This window comes from Gymnoscopelus braueri (assembly GCF_963280865.1).
Source record: "Gymnoscopelus braueri genome assembly, chromosome: 22".
Classification (NCBI taxonomy): Eukaryota; Metazoa; Chordata; class Actinopteri; order Myctophiformes; family Myctophidae; genus Gymnoscopelus; species Gymnoscopelus braueri.
The window spans coordinates 42,125,249-42,142,982 of NC_137624.1; the positions used below are offsets into that span (position 1 = coordinate 42,125,249).

General features: G+C 43.3%; 1 protein-coding gene across 1 annotated transcript in view; it reads left to right on the forward strand.

Annotated features, from left to right (window-relative positions):
- The window catches only part of ash2l (ash2 like, histone lysine methyltransferase complex subunit), a 30,875-nt gene that overhangs the window by 6,017 nt on the left and 7,124 nt on the right, over positions 1-17,734 (forward strand). Inside the window, exons 4-12 of the mRNA XM_080419299.1 lie at positions 3,152-3,240; positions 4,104-4,198; positions 4,294-4,389; positions 6,514-6,609; positions 7,063-7,138; positions 7,670-7,687; positions 11,561-11,663; positions 15,427-15,644; positions 17,039-17,206. Coding sequence (XP_080275425.1) covers positions 3,152-3,240; positions 4,104-4,198; positions 4,294-4,389; positions 6,514-6,609; positions 7,063-7,138; positions 7,670-7,687; positions 11,561-11,663; positions 15,427-15,644; positions 17,039-17,206 — 959 coding nt within the window. The remainder of the gene's footprint in view (positions 1-3,151; positions 3,241-4,103; positions 4,199-4,293; positions 4,390-6,513; positions 6,610-7,062; positions 7,139-7,669; positions 7,688-11,560; positions 11,664-15,426; positions 15,645-17,038; positions 17,207-17,734) is intronic.

The window sequence follows — 17,734 nt, forward strand, 5'->3', positions numbered from 1 at the left end:
AGAAAACATAAAGGGACGTCATAAAAGTGTATAATTTGGTACGTACATTGAGTGCTTCTTAATATATCCTAGAAGAGGTTATTTATTTGCTTGTTTATTAAACTTTTTAGGAAGGGACCATGTTGAAGAAATTCTAAATGGCTGTTTAAACAGTTGACCATGGCAGTCTGCATATTATGCAGACTCAATACGACAGGTTATGCAGTGCATAACCTGCCGTATTTTGTAGTCTACCTTCTGTTTTCATTTCTACATCACTTATTCATTTTACTTTCTGCATTATTTTTTTATTGTACTCTTTGAATCTTCTTTATTTATCTAACTCTCTGCATATTCTTATTTATTTTACTCTGCATCTTATCTTACTCTGCATATTCTTATTTTACTCTCTGCATCTTATTTATTTTGCACTCTACATCTTCTTGCTTGTTTTACACTCTATCTTCTCATGTATTTTCTTCTTGATCATTACTGTTTTTTTGTTATTAGTGTTTAGTAACTACATGTATTCATGTGTGCCATTTCGCAATTACCAGCACATTGGCATAATGCTCTGCAAGGTAACCCAGCATCCCGGCATCTACACTTTCTCGAACAGAAGGGCTCAGCTTTGCAGCCACACTTGAGTTCTCTACAAACTTAAGCAGCCTCTGGCAAGAGTGTCCATAAAGGTGTCCACGAATCAGCGACTTTAATCCATCCATATTTGTCAGGAGATGGTAGAGATTGCATAGCTTTCAGGCTTCTGGACCAAATGCCAGATTGGCTGCTCGATTTGAATATTGTAGCAGTGCAGCCCGTGTGGGAGGAGTGATTTCCATTGAGAGACTATTAAAACTTTTTTTGGCACCCCTTAGGATGCATTCAGATCACCCAAGGGACATTTGTACCAAATTTCATGCTTTTATATGAGATTATTTTTTACGAGTGTCTTTTGCATCATCTGTCAACACTGTACACAGCCATTTTCAATTTAGTCAATAACTCACTTCCTGTTTCAGATAATTTCAGGCACCCCTTCTAGGATGTCTTAGGATGACCCAAGGGACATGTATGCCAAATTGTATGCTTTTATGAGATTCTTTAGTTGTCTTTTGAGTCAATCGACAACACTGTAGACGGTCATTTTCAATTTTGTCAATGACTCACTTCCTGTTTAAGATTTTTCTGGGCACCCCTTCTGGGATGTCTTGGGATGACCCAAGGGACATGTATGCCAAATTGTATGCTTTTATGAGATTCTTTAGTTGTCTTTTGAGTCAATGGATAACACTGTATGCGGCCATTTTCAATTTTGTCAATAACTCAGTTCCTGCTTAAGATTTTTTTGGGCACCCCTTCTAGGATGTCTTAGGATGACCAAAAGGACATGTGTGCCAAATTGTATGCTTTTATGAGATTCTTTAGTTGTCTTTTGAGTCAATCGACAACACTAGGCGGACATTTTCAATTTAGTCCATAACTCACTTCCTGTTTCAGATTCCTTTGGGCACCCCTTCTAGGATGTCTTAGGATGACCCAAGGGACATATGTGCCAAATTTTATGCTTTTTGGAGATTCTTTTGTTGTCTTTTGAGTCAACGGTCAACAGTTTAGGTGGCCATTTTGAATTTTGTCCATAACTCACTTCCTGTTTAAGATTTTTTTGGGCACCCCTTCTAGGATGTTTTAGGATGACCCAAGGGACATCTGTATCAAATTTCATGCTTTTATCCGCCGCGTAACGATTTGGCCATTTTTTGTGCTTAGTACCCCCTACTATAAGAGCCAGACAGAAATGTCATTTTTATTCACGTGCCCCAGTTTTCAACAAAACACAATAAAATCGTTAATCGCAATCCTTTGTACTAGTCCATACCCGTGGGGGGGGATATGGATCTGGCAACCCGGGAGGCAGTTCGTCCCATAGCTCGCGGGGCCATCCCACAGCTGGGCAGCCGTAACCATGGCGACATTCTTTTACACAGAAATGCTAATAAACAGCTGAGATTTGGGGAAAGTGAAAAACGGGCTTGGCTGTTCCGTGCACATGGCAATGGTCAATGGCTGTGTGCAAATTCAGATCAATTGCTCCAGCCACTGAGGAGAACCGGGCAGAACACATTTTGGCCTCACCACCACTACAGAGCTTTGTAGAATTATAGTAGGATGACAATTAATCGTCACCTTAACCCATTGAGACCTGAAGCCGATTCTACATGTCTCCTAAATCTCAACAGTATTCTGAAAAAACTATGTTTCTATATCAGTGGTGCTCAATCTTTTTCATGTCAAGGACCCTCAGAATTATATGTATTTGGCTGCGGACCCCCATCAAAATATCTTGTTCCAGGGACCCCCCAGAAGCAAAGATTTGAGTTAAAAATTTTCGCTTTAAAAATATATATATTCAAAGATTTGCACACATTTTCACGATTTTTCAAAAATAGCAGATCTACAAGCTCGTAGCGCGGCACTCGGTGCCGCGCTATGAGCTTGTATATCTGCTATTTTTGAATAGCCCAAAGTGTAAAATAATGCTTTTTAGCTCAAATCTAAAAATGGCACAGTTCCAGGTCTTAATGGGTTAAATCTTGTAATGGTGACAGCCCTACTTTCAGTTGGTTATGAAGTAAGGACTTTTATCAGCGGCTTGATTTGTCGGGCACTGAAAATAGCCAATCTACAAGCTTGTAGATTTGGCTATTTTCGGCATGCGATTAAGCACTACTTAAAGGGATACTTCACCCACAAAATGACCTTTTTTCCTATCAAATAACAACTCATCCCAGGAAGCTATGAGTTCGTAGCAAATTTGAAATGAAGAATCCAAAAATACATGATGAATTGAAGAAAATGGGCAACTATATCATAAATCTGTTTTATAAAGTCCAACATGGCTCTGAATATAATCCAAGTGTCATGTATTCAGTCTGTGTCCTTATTACTTCCAAAACGCCACCTTTTCTCTCAAACTTTACTTTTTAAAGCACTTCCGGGATAAAAAAAAGTGTCCTGCACCGTTTATTTTCCGGAGCACATGCCTGTGATCTCAGCTCATGTTGAACCACACACGCATGCCCAGTTGTGGTAGAAGTATTCCTTTAATCAAAATAAGCATATAATATTTGTATCATTTTGTTCACCGACTCCTTTCTCTTTCTTTTTATAGAACCTGTCTTCCCTTCATGACCAACTACGTGTTCCACTGCAACGTGTGCCATCACAGCGGAAACACATACTTCCTCAGGAAGCAAGCCAGTAGGTGTTCATCTTTTACCTGCGGATGTTTCAGTTGTACTCTTCTTTGGCTATTCAAAAATAGCAGATCTACAAGCTCATAGCGCGGCACTCGGTGCCGCGCTATGAGCTTGTAGATCTGCTATTTTTGAATAGCCAAATAATTTTTTAAATGACACAGATACTTGTACAATCAAGATAAACAGTATCCCAGGTCGCATGCATGTGAAGCCTTAGCAGGGCGGCCATAGCTGAATGGGTAGGGATGCCGTCTGGCAAACAGAAGGTCCCCGGTTCCACGTCCTGGCCCGGCCCTGCCCCGGCTGTGTCGAAGTGTCCTTGAGCAAGACACTAAACCCCTAACTGCTCCCCCCTGAGCGCCCAACATGACTGTCTGAGCAGCAAGCCCTCAGCTGGGTGAAGCTGAAACAAAATTTTCCCTTTGGGACTAACAAAGGTCTCGGAAAAATAGCACATCTACAAGCTCGTAGCGTGGCACCGATTTCCGGGCTATGAGCTTGTATATCGCTAATATAGCTTGTAGATCTGCTATTTTCTTTGTGCAAATCTTTGAATATATATATATTTTTCAAAGCATTTTTAACTCAAATCTTCTTACTCTTATGTTGCTACAATATCAGTGGTTCTCAAACTTTTTTCATGTCAAGGATGTTAAATGTTAAATAGTGAACATTTTAAATGTTCACTATTAAAAAAAAATGCAGATATACAAGCTCATAGCGCGGCACTCGGTGCCGCGCTATGAGCTTGTATATCTGCTATTTTTTAAAAGCCCCAAAGAAATCTAAAATGATGCTAAAACAGATCCTGGTTTGAATGGGACCATTACTTAGCTATTTACAATTTATTGTTGTTTGTTTCAGACCTTAAAGAGATGTGCCTGACCGCTCTGGCTAACCTGACTTGGCGTTCCAGGACCCAGGAGGAACACCCAAAGACCATGTTCTCCAAAGACAAGGTGCCCAGCAGTCCAGTTTATTTGAACATTGCATCATTAGTCATGAATGTTAGTACATGTGTTTGTCTTATTCCTTTGTTTTTTCCACATTGCAGGACATCATTCCGTTCATCGATAAGCACTGGGAGTGCATGACCACGCGTCAGAGACCAGGGAAACTCACATGGCCCAATAACATAGTGAAAACCATGGTAATGTATAGCTTTTTCATGGTTTAAAGTGGGAACCTTTTGTGTAAAAACTCATTGAACTACGATTTGAGTTTGATTCTTTAGGTCCTTACACACCGGGGCGATTTTTTTCATGCGAATAATACGTTTTTTTTAAAAACCTTATAAAGTCAATGCAAGCGTCCACATCAGTTTCGCGGAGCGAAAAAAGCGTCTTTTAGTTATTCGGAACGAGTCCGAATTTTGCGTATATTCGCATATTCGCCGGTGTGTAACCGCCTTTAGGGGAAAAAAATTGCATTCACTAAGCCATTGGATCTCAAAGTGGGGTCCGGGTACTTGAGGGGGTTCCTGGGGGTCCCCAGCTAAATGATGGATAGGAGCCAAATGGACCCTTATGGGTCTGTAACTCTGAGAGTGTACAAATGGAACCAAATGGACCCTAACGGGTCCATTTGGTTCCATTTGTACACTCTCAGAGTTAAATTAACATTGATTTTACAATATGAATTGGGGTCCCAGAGATACAAATGGGACATTAAATGGGGGTCCGTAGCCCTAATGCATGCCAAACTGGGGGTCCTTGAAATTAAAATGGCTGAGAATCACTGCTAGAGCCGTAAAAAAAAAATCTTGTCTTATGGGGGTCCCTGGCATATCTTTTCAAATGGGGGTCCGCGGGCTAGTACGGTAAGTGTCAATTTGGGGGGTCCTTGACATGAAAAGGTTTGAGAACCACTGCACTAAGCCTGTGGTTTTTCAAACGGTGCGCCGTGGCACACTGGTCTGCCGTGAGACAAGTCCAGGGCTGCATTGGGATTTTGTGACAACTGCCTAGGGGTGTGCCGATATATCGTCCCGCGATATATCGCGATACGTTTTCGTGACGATATGTATCGTTTTGAGAAAAGATTTTTTTTTTTTTTTTTTTCACAATGATAATAATCAGGCATGCAAACAGCCCCGAGGTGAAAAGAGTGACAACATGTTGTTTTTTTTCGGGTCAGGTTTCACACTATTGCCCTATTTGGATTCAAAACGGCTTGTGGAAGCTGAAAAGCTACAAGTTTGCATGTCTGAATAATGCAAAAACAGAAATATTTGTTTGCATTTGCTTTTTTCTCCCCCATATATTTTCATGATAAAAAAGTGCGTATCGTATCGAAATCGTAACTAAGTTGTGTGCCCAGTATCGTATCGTTTCGTGAAATTAGTGTATCGGCACACCCCTACTGCATATTATTATTGCAATATAAATAGAAAAAGTAACGAATTCCTATGTTTAACCCACTTAGACCGGGAAGGAATCTCTGTCATTTTAGGTTTTAACCACTTCATCCATTATTTTATACTTTGGCTATTAAAAAATAGCAGATCTACAAGCTCATAGCGCGACACGCTACGAGCTTGTAGATCTGCTATTTTTTTTAAAATATTTATTTATTTTTTAAGCAAACATTTTTAACTCAAATCTTTGCTTCTGTGGTCCCTGACTCCCTGGAACTAAATCTTTTGAGATGGCGGTCCGCGGCCAAATACAAATCATTTTGGGGATCCTTGACATGGAAACGTTTTGAGATCCACTGACATAGAAACATAGGGTTTTCAGAAAACTGTTAGGATTGAGGAGACATTTGTAGAATCAGCCTCAGGTTAACACATTGAGTGCCAGGGTTTTTTTAAAACAGGGTACAGTCTGTGCCTGGATTTTTAACCATTTTTGAACCTTTTTCAAGTAGTCACAAAATATTTTCAGTGATCACCGTCCTCACGGTGATCCCCTCATTACACACACAGGGGTCTCGTACAATCGGGGATTTTTTAAACATTAGGTAATCCGTTCCATAGTTGCAGCCAGTTGAAAATAGTCAAAAATAGTCAAAAATACATAGTAAAAAAAAAGAAGATACACAGGAGCCGAGATACAGGCTTTTGAAGTCATAAGTTAACCAGGAAGTGGATTAAAGTCTAAATCTTCGAAAAATGATATCTCCTGGTGCTGTGAAGGAAAAAAATAAATAATAATTAATATTTTTTTCACACCTCGTTTGGATTATGAAAAACGGCCCGGACCGTTTTTGGCACTCGATGTGTTAATTATATCAGTACCTTGTGTGCGCTCACCTCCCTGTGTCTGCGTTCCAGAGCAAAGAACGAGATGTGTTTCTGGTGAAAGAACACCCAGACCCCGGCAGCAAGGACCCAGAGGAGGATTATCCAAAGTTTGGCCTGTTGGATCAGGTAATCATTGTTCTTTTTTTAACCCATTAAGACCTGAGGCGATTCTTTAAAAAACATCTAAATCCTAACAGTTTTTTGAAGAAAATATAAAAAATATTTTTTCACGATTTTTTCAAAAATAGCAGATCTACAAGCTCGTAGCGCGGCACTCGGTGCCGCGCTATGAGCTTGTATATCTGCTATTTTTGAATAGCCAAAGGCATCTAAAGTGACACAGAAGCGTTCCAGGTATCAATGGGTTAACCCCTTTTTCTCCTCAATTAAGTAATTATGCCAATTAATACCTCCCCCACACACATTGCTGTGTTGTTGTCACTGCTGTTGTATCCTACTGGCTATCAGTCATTTAGTGGGGGGGGGGGGGGCCCTTGAAGGACCCCCATGGGAGGTACAAATCTGGATAAATGAACACTGAGGATTTGACTGTGTGTGAAATTCGTTCTTCTTCTACAGGACCTGGGGAACATCGGGCCCTCATACGATACACAGAAACAGACCACCGCTGCCCCTACTGTCGGAGGACTAAATGGTGAGTCATCGTAGCGTAATAATCGCCATGCAGCCGTTTTATCTCCAGAGGTCAATGAGGGAGACATTTTGCTGGTGATAACCGGCTGGCTTTTTCATGTTGACCTACTGAACCACCCTTTTTTAGGTGGTGTCAAAATGACACGGACAGTGTAATGGCCCCCAATTGGAGAGTAAAGGCCTTTACACACACCGGGGGGGCCTGACAAATGAACGTATAGTCGATGCCTCTTTCATGTAGGTTGATGTCTTTATTGGTGTTGCGGAAGCTCCGAGAATCGACCTCGTTCCCGAATAAAAATGATGTCGCAGAAATCAGTGAGGCTCTACATTAGCCTAGTGTCAGTGTGCGCAAGAAATTCCGCGGCGCTGATCATTCCAGCGGTTTGAGAGATTATCTCCGAACACACATACAGACAATACAGACGGACAAGACCCTCTTATAGCATCGTCCACACCCAGTGTGTGTGTAAGGACTTTAAGACGTCGTTAAAGGTGACTGTGGTTCTAAGTGTTGTGCATTGTGTTCCAGGTGGATCAACCTTCTCAGGTGAATATATGATGTACTGTAGCATTTTGAACTGTGTGTGTGTGTGTGTGTGCTTCCCGTAACCCTCTGGATAGAAGACGAAGTTGGCCCTGAGCTTTAAAAACGAACGTCTAACTTTGTTCCTGAGCCCAAATTAAGACCTGAAGCCGCTTCTAAAAAAATTATAAATCCTAACAGTTTTTCGGAATAAAAACATTTAAAAAAAGTTTCACGATTTTTCAAAAATAGCTGATATACAAGCTCATAGCGCGGGCGCTATGAGCTTGTATATCTGCTATTTATGAATAGCCAAAGAAATCTAAAGTGACACAGATGCGTTCCAGGTCTTAAAGGGTTAACACTTTACCTGCCAATCAGGAGTATAACCGTTGATGAAAAATACACCCGTTTACTGCCATCCACGAGTATAACCGTGGGGTTTTTTTATTTTATTTTTTTGGTCTTTTTTTTTTTCAATTTATCCACACAGAACCAGAGATATCACGATCCAAAGATTTCTAGCTCCATTCACTCCTTGGTTAACTTATTACTTTAAAATCCTGTATCTCGGCTCCTGTGTTAAAAAAAATTTAAACACTGGCACTGGGGGAAGTAAAATAAAAAAAACCCTCTGGCAGGGAATGTGTTAAGGCTGGGCGATATGGACAAAATAAGATAGTATATACTGTACGTACACATATATATTTTGTTTTACCAAATACCTCTATCGCTATGATAATATCGCATTGGGATAGAAGTTCTCTTTAAAAGTTTGTCAAAAATAGCAAAAAAAACGGCCGATCTAGAAGCTCACAAGCAAGAGCTTGTAGCAATTTTTTTTTTTTTGTGATTTAAAAGATGACACTTCGATTAGTCACCCCATGGAGACTTGAACTCATGGATAATTTGATGAACGGTAGGAGACACAAAGGAGACTCTTTGTGTCTCCTACCGGAACCGCTGCCGGTCATCAAATTATTGTCTTAGGAATGAGACAAAAACTAAAAACAATATCCATGAATTCAGGTCTCCATGGAGTGACTGATCCATAGAAAAAGTAATTTGGGGGGTGAACTATCCCTTTAAGACAAATATCACGTTATTACGATATGCAAAATCCCAGATGCCATCTAGTCTCATATCACACTATCGATATAACATCGATACATTCAGTACGGGCATCATGGGGCAAAACAGGTTTTTAATCTACATCTTAACCCATTCAATCCGGGAACGCATCTCTTGTCATTTTAGATTTCTTTGGCTATGCAACAATAGCAGATCTACAAGCTCATAGTGTTGCACTCGGTGCTGTGCTATGAGCTTGTAGATCTGTGTGCAAATCTTTGAATATATATTTTTGAAAGCAAACATTTGTAAAATATTTTGTTCCAGGGACTCTCCCAGAAGCAAGGATTGGAGTTGCAAATATTCAAAGATTTGCACAAATTGTCAATTTTGTTTCACAAAAATAGCAGATCTACAAGCTCATAGCGCGGCACCGAGTGCCGCGCTATGAGCTTGTAGATCTGCTATTTTTTAATAGCCCAAAGAAATCTAAAGTGGCTCTTTCAACCAGGTGTCCCAACTTTGGGCATTTAAAAAAAGAATAGCAAGCTCTTGTCCAGCTTGTAGATCTGTTTTCAGAATAAAAATAGGGGCTTATTGACGGTCAACTTCATCCAGGTCCAGTTGTGTAACCTCCCTGTCTGCGCTGTGCTCTGCATTATGGTTGTTGGCCCCCGAAAAGCTTTCTCCCCTCCCATTGGTGGGTTTATATGTGTGTGTGTGCCTCGTCCTCTGGCTTGTTGCTGATTGGTTCTGGAAAACCCCTGAAAATCTGCCGTCTCAAATGGCACTCTTTACGCCACACATAACATACATGTGTGAGTAGGGTGCCATTTTGGAATTTGCCGTGCGGCTTTCATCCAATACTAATTAGCCTCATCCTGCTCCTTCTCCCCAGCTTCACCTGTTGTTGTGTCAGATCCCTGGTTTCCATGCCTAGAGAACAACTCCATTGAAACAAATGGCCTTAGAAATAATACAGCTGTTGTAATGTGGTTAAAGGTACATGGGTGATCCTTAATCTCTGAACCCCAGTGCAGGGGTCTTCAATGTTTTCAGGCCAAGGACCCCCTAGCTGAGGGAGAGATGAAGCAGGGACCCCCTCTATATTGTATAAAATTGTGTTTCAGATTAGACTTTTTTTTTTTTTTTTAACTTGGTCTGCTCTTTTTTCCCTCTCTACAGCCTTATACCTCTTTGCCAAAAATAGCCGATCTAGCCAAAAATAGCCAAAAATCAAGCGGCCAAAAATTTGCCAAAAATACAGATCTACAAGCTTACAACGTCTCACGCTGCGAGGCGTTGTGGGCTTGTAGATCTGCTATATTTGGCTAAAGTTTTCCTCAGAAAAGGGATGCTAGGGTTCAATTAAATTAATCATATCACACAAAGAATTGGTGGACCCCCTGTAGTAACTCTGAGGACCCCCTAGGGGTCCCGGACCCCCTGTTGAAGACCCCTGCCCTAGTGTATTTCAGTTTGGGTCCCGGGGAGACACCAAATTTCCCTTTTTTTTTATGTCGTACTGAAATGCTTTGGGAACCCCCAGGGCATAGCAGTGGCAGCCATTTCTTTTCACCGGCCTTGGCTTGGTTCCAGCCAGGCTTGAAATAATGAACATAAATATTTTTCGGACGTTTCGGTGGTCTGAATGAATGGGCTGTCCATCTGTGGAACTAAAGCCGTTGGAAAAGAAATGGCTGCCACTGCTATGCCCTATTGTTTATCAGAATTCCTTTTTTGTCTTGGCTTTTGTTTTGTTTTTACTACTCTTGCTTGGCTCTTAGCTACAGCTAAAAGCTGTAATAAAACTGTATATATATTTTTTGATATATATGAATGTAATTCCAGTCACATAGAAATAACCTTTCTCCTTTTGGTATGTGCAGGAATCTGGTTCTAAAGATTAGCTTTGGTGTCAGTAACGACTGCTGCATATGATATCATTCTATGTTTTTGGTTGTTGCTTATTATAACCTGACTTTGATGGGAGCTTTTAAGGCTGATTTATGCGTTGGTGAGAAAGTGTCATGTGACAAATGTAACGTGAAACAATGTTTTTTCCAGTTGAAAACCCGTCACTCTGGCCTCATCATAAGTAAAACTATGGAGTGTATGGAAGCTTTGCTTCATCCTTTTCTTTGTGGTTTACTCCTCAGCCTTCTCATACATGTTCTCAAATGTAAACGCTATTGTCCCCTTATATGACGAAAATGGCAGATCTACAAAGCAATGAGACCTTGTAGATCGGCTACTTTTTCGACCGTTAATCAAATCGCTCTGAGAGCGATCCCAATGATGTCGCTCAACGACGCTGCTGTTATAGTTGAGGTGTGGTCATTCACAATTCTTAAAACAATGCATTTATATTTATCTTTATATTATTGCTCTTGGTGTGGCTATGGACTAATAATTCCTGCCTCTTTGAGTCTGCTGTCAACCTACAGTACATACACCACCCGTCAATTAGGTGCTGTGTGCGTGTGTGTGTGTGTGTGTGTGTGTGTGTGTGTTTGTGCGCACGCATACGCGCACAATCCCGCATGTGTCCTATCATGTTGCCAGATCTGCTTATTATAATTTCCCCGCAAGACTTTATTTGAAAATAGCCGATCTACAAGCTCACAACGCGACGCGTTGTGAGCTTGTAGATCTGCTATTTTCAAACAGCTGATGTATATGTTAAAAGTGCTCATGTGGCCCCATAGTCGCTTCTTTTGGGCTGGTTTTCCTAGACCTGGTTGCTTGTTTCTCTCACAGAATCTGGCAACACTGATCATGTGTGTTTTTTGTACGGTAGCATAACGTGGTTTCATCTGTTTGAAGGTGCTCTGGCCGCCGGTCCAGGAAAGGGTCGAGGAGCCAAGCGTAAGCAACAGCAACAACAAGAAGGAGCGACGGCAGGAGGAGGAGCCAAGAGAACACGCAGGTACCTCCTTTATACCACCAGGGGGTTCCCAAAGCTTTCAAGCCCAGGAGGACCCCTCAAAATAATCGTATTTGAACTGGGGAGACCCCCCTCACCCTGACAAGCACTTGGAATTGTAGGCATTACATTTATTTTAATCTCTCAAGAACAGATTCAGTGCTACGCTACTGAATCTGTCGAGAGCCCTGTTCAGAACACATGCGCGCTAGCTTACAAAGTGGGCGTGCCTTCAGATCAGGAAGCAGGCCGCGCTTTACCCAATCAAATGTAGTGGCCGGGATTTACTGTCTGTGGCTGCGCTCCCTTCCCACGCCTTCCCACTGAAAACAAGCCGAAACTCATTTAACGATAGCGTCCTCGAAGCAGACAACATTTTAAACTTGCTCTTTCATCATAGAAACAAGTGCTGCTTATAACCAAAACCATCCATGTTCTCTGGGAGAAGTGGTGTTAGTGTTCCGTGTAGAAATATTGTTAGTGGGAATGAAAACATAGTGGCACCCACCGGAAGTGGAGCGCTGAGGGCAGACCAAAACCCCCGGTTTCCTTGCGCACGGGTGCTACGTTCAGCTCGGCCCAGAGCCAAGTGAAAGAGTAAAAAACAGCAGAGGGCGCTGTTTTTCCTTTTTATTTGGCAATGGGTTCCCAGATTGCATTTATTTTGACTCGGTTCCACAGATAAATATTGTGAAAATAGTCGAAATACGAGCTCACAACAACGCCTCGGAACTGCGGAAGGCCCTTAAGAGCACTGTTTGCCTTTCTTACGTAATATTTGACAAGTTGGTGTTAAAAAGGTCCTATAAGTCATTTAGTTGTCACTTTATAAATGTGCAGATACCCTGTATACACACTTATACTGTATGTTGTTGGTTTGTTTACTGTTGAGAGAGAAAACAATGTTGCGTATTAACCCTTTAAGATCGGGAACGCATCTGTGTCATTTTAAGATTTCTTTGGCTATATAAAAGTAGCAGATATACAAGCTCGTAGTGCGGCACTAGCTTGTAGATCTGCTATTTTTTTCACGAAAAATCGTGAAAATGTGTGCAAGTCTTTAGTTTGAATATATATATATACTTTTTTAACTCAAATCTTTGCTTCTGGGGATTTTACATCCTAACAGTTTTTTTCAATGGTTTTCAAACTTTTTCCATGTCAAGGACCCCCAAAATTATGTATTTGCCCGCGGACCCCCTCCCATCTAAAAAATATGTTGTTCCAGGGAACCCCAGAAGCAAAGATTTGAGTTAAAAATGTATATAAAAAGATTTGGACACATTTTCACGATTTTTCAAAAAAATAGCAGATCTACAAGCTCATAGCGCGGCACTCTGTGCCGCGCTATGAGCTTGTAGATCTGCTATTTTTGAATAGCCAAAGAAATCTTAAAATGACACGCATGCGTTCCCTTCCTGGCCTTAACTCATATGCCGCCAATCGCGCATTAATGCGATCTAATAAATAGCGCGCTTGTCCGCCAAGATCGCATTAATGCGATCTAGTGATTAATTGGGGTTTATATCTCTGATCGCGCTATTCTGGTTATTTTTCATTCTAGGTTTCGAGTTCCACTTACTTCACCCACACTGGGATCCGGTTTCATGACTCGGGTTCCGTTTCCGGTTTTCTTTTCTTTTTTCCCCAGTCATTTTCGGCCAGAATAGGGAAAAACACATTTTTTCACACGGTATAAAAAACTAACGGAGAGGTCCACTTCTATAATCTATAGTCTGGGTGACGAACAGTCATCGCCGTCGTGTATCACATCGTACTTTTGGCCGGTCGGAGAATCTGAGAACACGTCACATCCGGTTTGACGTATTTGACTGTTTGACTCTGTGTGGGGGGGGGGGCGAGCGAGTCAGCGAGCTGATCAAGGTGTCTATTTGCTGCTCCCTAGTGGCAGATTTGTCGTATGTGTTTAAAACCACACTCAGACAATTTATTTGAATGAAAAATTACAAAATAAAAAAACACGTAAATCGCTGGCACAGGGGTGAGTACATTAGGAATAAACTCTAGCAGTCAATGAGTTAAAGGGTTAAGCTAATCATCTGGGGACCCCCCCCCCCAAAAAAATCATTTGTGAACCGCTGCAATAAAATTTCCGTTTTATTCTGTGCCACGTCGAAGATTTAATCTGAATCGCTGACTTAGTTCTGTGGTCTCTGTAGTGACCCTCTGTTCTCTGTGGTCTCTGTAGTGACCCTCTGTTCTCTGTGGTCTCTGTAGTGACCCTCTGTTCTCTGTGGTCTCTGTAGTGACCCTCTGTTCTCTGTGGTCTCTGCAGTGACCCTCTGTTCTCTGTGGTCTCTGTAGTGACCCTCTGTTCTCTGTGGTCTCTGTAGTGACCCTCTGTTCTCTGTGGTCTCCGTAGTGACCCTCTGTTCTCTGTGGTCTCTGCAGTGACCCTCTGTTCTCTGTGGTCCCTGTAGTGACCCTCTGTTCTCTGTGGTCTCTGCAGTGACCCTCTGTTCTCTGTGGTCTCTGTAGTGACCCTCTGTTCTCTGTGGTCCCTGTAGTGACCCTCTGTTCTCTGTGGTCTCTGTAGTGACCCTCTGTTCTCTGTGGTCCCTGCAGTGACCCTCTGTTCTCTGTGGTCTCCGCAGTGACCCTCTGTTCTCTGTGGTCTCCGCAGTGACCCTCTGTTCTCTGTGGTCCCTGTAGTGACCCTCTGTTCTCTGTGGTCTCTGCAGTGACCCTCTGTTCTCTGTGGTCTCTGTAGTGACCCTCTGTTCTCTGTGGTCTCTGTAGTGACCCTCTGTTCTCTGTGGTCTCTGTAGTGACCCTCTGTTCTCTGTGGTCTCTGCAGTGACCCTCTGTTCTCTGTGGTCTCTGCAGTGACCCTCTGTTCTCTGTGGTCTCTGTAGTGACCCTCTGTTCTCTGTGGTCCCTGCAGTGACCCTCTGTTCTCTGTGGTCTCTGTAGTGACCCTCTGTTCTCTGTGGTCTCTGTAGTGACCCTCTGTTCTCTGTGGTCTCTGCAGTGACCCTCTGTTCTCTGTGGTCTCTGCAGTGACCCTCTGTTCTCTGTGGTCTCTGTAGTGACCCTCTGTTCTCTGTGGTCTCTGCAGTGACTCTGTGGTCTCTGTAGTGACCCTCTGTTCTCTGTGGTCCCTGCAGTGACCCTCTGTTCTCTGTGGTCTCTGTAGTGACCCTCTGTTCTCTGTGGTCTCTGCAGTGACCCTCTGTTCTCTGTGGTCTCTGTAGTGACCCTCTGTTCTCTGTGGTCTCTGTAGTGACCCTCTGTTCTCTGTGGTCTCCGTAGTGACCCTCTGTTCTCTGTGGTCTCTGTAGTGACCCTCTGTTCTCTGTGGTCTCTGCAGTGACCCTCTGTTCTCTGTGGTCTCTGTAGTGACCCTCTGTTCTCTGTGGTCTCTGCAGTGACCCTCTGTTCTCTGTGGTCCCTGTAGTGACCCTCTGTTCTCTGTGGTCCCTGCAGTGACCCTCTGTTCTCTGTGGTCTCTGCAGTGACCCTCTGTTCTCTGTGGTCTCTGTAGTGACCCTCTGTTCTCTGTGGTCTCTGCAGTGACCCTCTGTTCTCTGTGGTCTCTGTAGTGACCCTCTGTTCTCTGTGGTCTCTGCAGTGACCCTCTGTTCTCTGTGGTCTCTGCAGTGACCCTCTGTTCTCTGTGGTCTCTGCAGTGACCCTCTGTTCTCTGTGGTCCCTGCAGTGACCCTCTGTTCTCTGTGGTCTCTGCAGTGACCCTCTGTTCTCTGTGGTCTCTGCAGTGACCCTCTGTTCTCTGTGGTCCCTGCAGTGACCCTCTGTTCTCGGCCCAACGCCTGCCTCCACACGGCTACCCTCTGGAGCACCCCTTCAACAAGGACGGCTACCGCTACATCCTGGCGGAGCCGGACCCCCACGCCCCGGACCCCGAGAAGCTGGAGCTGGACTGCTGGGCGGGGAAGCCCATCCCGGGGGATCTGTACAGGGCCTGCCTCTACGAGAGGGTGCTGCTGGCCTTACACGACAGAGGTACTTTGTTCATTGTTTAGGGAAACGTTCATTTACAGAAAACACACAAAAAGTTAAAATGTGGAGAGAAGAGGTTTCTGTCCGACAGAAATGATATACAGCATGGGTTTTCAACCGGTGGTCCGCGGACCAGGTATTGCAGGTGGTCCCTGGCCATTAGTGATGAGGGGGCCGACCCGTAACCCGCGGGTCAACCCGCGGCGCGGGTGGTCGAGTCAGGATTTCAGAGGCAATTATGCGGGCTGCGGGTGAGCGGGTCAGCCGCAAAAAACCCTATTTTGAACTACATGCTTGTTTATTTAGCCCATGACAATGTTGTGCTACTGTAGACATTTAAAGCGACTTTGGGTACTTAAAAGAGCGCTATATAAATCTGAGCTATTATGAATGTGATTATCTTTTTTTTTTCCACCGCGGGTCGCGGGGCGGGTTGAAGCGGGTTGGGTTCCGTGGCGGGGCGGGGCGGGTCATGAGAAAACCCGACCCGCACATCACTACTGGCCATGCATTTTTTTTTAACACATTGTGTGCCAAAAATGGTCCGTACCGTTTTTGAGAATCCAAACGAGGACTGCCGAAAACGGTCCGGACCGTTTTTGACCCAATTTTTTTTTATACGTGGGGCCCACGTGGGGCGCTCTAACGAAACTTTGGGATCATCCAAGGAGTCTCTGAGAAGGAGAGGCCGGATGTGGATCCATGTCAAAAATCCTTCCGGTCGGCCTTTCCAATGTTAACTCCTTGACTAAAAGCTTAATATCTCCATTTCTTTTTAACGTGGTGGAAGCGAGCCGTTTTCGATCGGCGATCACTCTGCAATGGAGGATCGCGTTAGAAATATTATTGTTCCAGGCGTTAGTCGGGACCCTCCGCCGTCTCGCACCCACGCTTTGTTTACATGCACTTCCGCATCGGGGCTTCTACAGCACGAAACGTATCAACGTAAGTGGATGGAAGAAATGCAGGCACTGAACGTATAATATTTTAATAAACCTCTGGCACCCGATGTGTTAACTTTTTTTTTATAATTTTTTTTACTTTTAATAACTTACAGGAGTTCTTACTGTATGGTGTGTGTGTGTGTGTGTGTGTGATATGAAATGTGAGTTTACCATAATCACAGTAATTCTTAATCATATTTCATCATATTCAAACAATATCACTGTATTTGATTAGATATTATATTGATATTATAGCTATTTTCTCCAGCTCCCTGCGGTGCATAAACCCCCCCCCACCACTATTGTGTGGAGTGGAGTCTATGATGGACCCACCACGCACAATAGAGGTGGTCCCCAGGTTGCTCTTAGTCAGGATGGTGGTCCCTGGGTCAAAATCAGTTGAAAACGCCTGCAATACAGTATAGTTGATTGACATGGCTGTTTTTTTTCCAGCGCCCCAGTTGAAGATCTCAGACGACCGTCTGACGGTGACGGGGGAGAAGGGCTACTCCATGGTCAGAGCGTCCCACGGCGTCCGCAAGGGCTCCTGGTTCTTTGAGGTCTCAGTGGATGAGATGCCTCCAGACACCGCAGCCCGGCTAGGCTGGTCCCAACCACTAGGTATGTATGCATGCACGCACACGCGCGCACGCTCACGTACAGACACAGAGACACACACACACACACACACACACACACACACACACACACACACACACACACACAACACAGTGGGCGGACTAGGGCTGGTAATCATTCCACATCACACTACAGTGCAACTGTTAATCAAATGAATCGATTTAAGTAATCTGTTTGGGTTTTTTTGGGGGGGGGGGTTCTCTTTAAGACCTGAGACTGATTCTACAAATGTCTTCTATATCAGTAGTTCTCAAACGTTTTTGAAAATTGATATATATTTGGCTGCGGACCCCCATTTGAAAATGTTTTGTGCCAGGGACCCCCTCCAGAAGACTCACAGAAAAGAAGATTTGTGTTGAATTCAAAATTATTCAAACATTTTCAAACACTTTCAAGATTCAAAAATAGCAGATGTACACAGAAATGTATACAGAAAATGGCCAAAAGCTAGCAACCTTAAACTAGGGTTGAAGTGCTTAACCAGACTAATTTAGTAGATAATAATAAAAA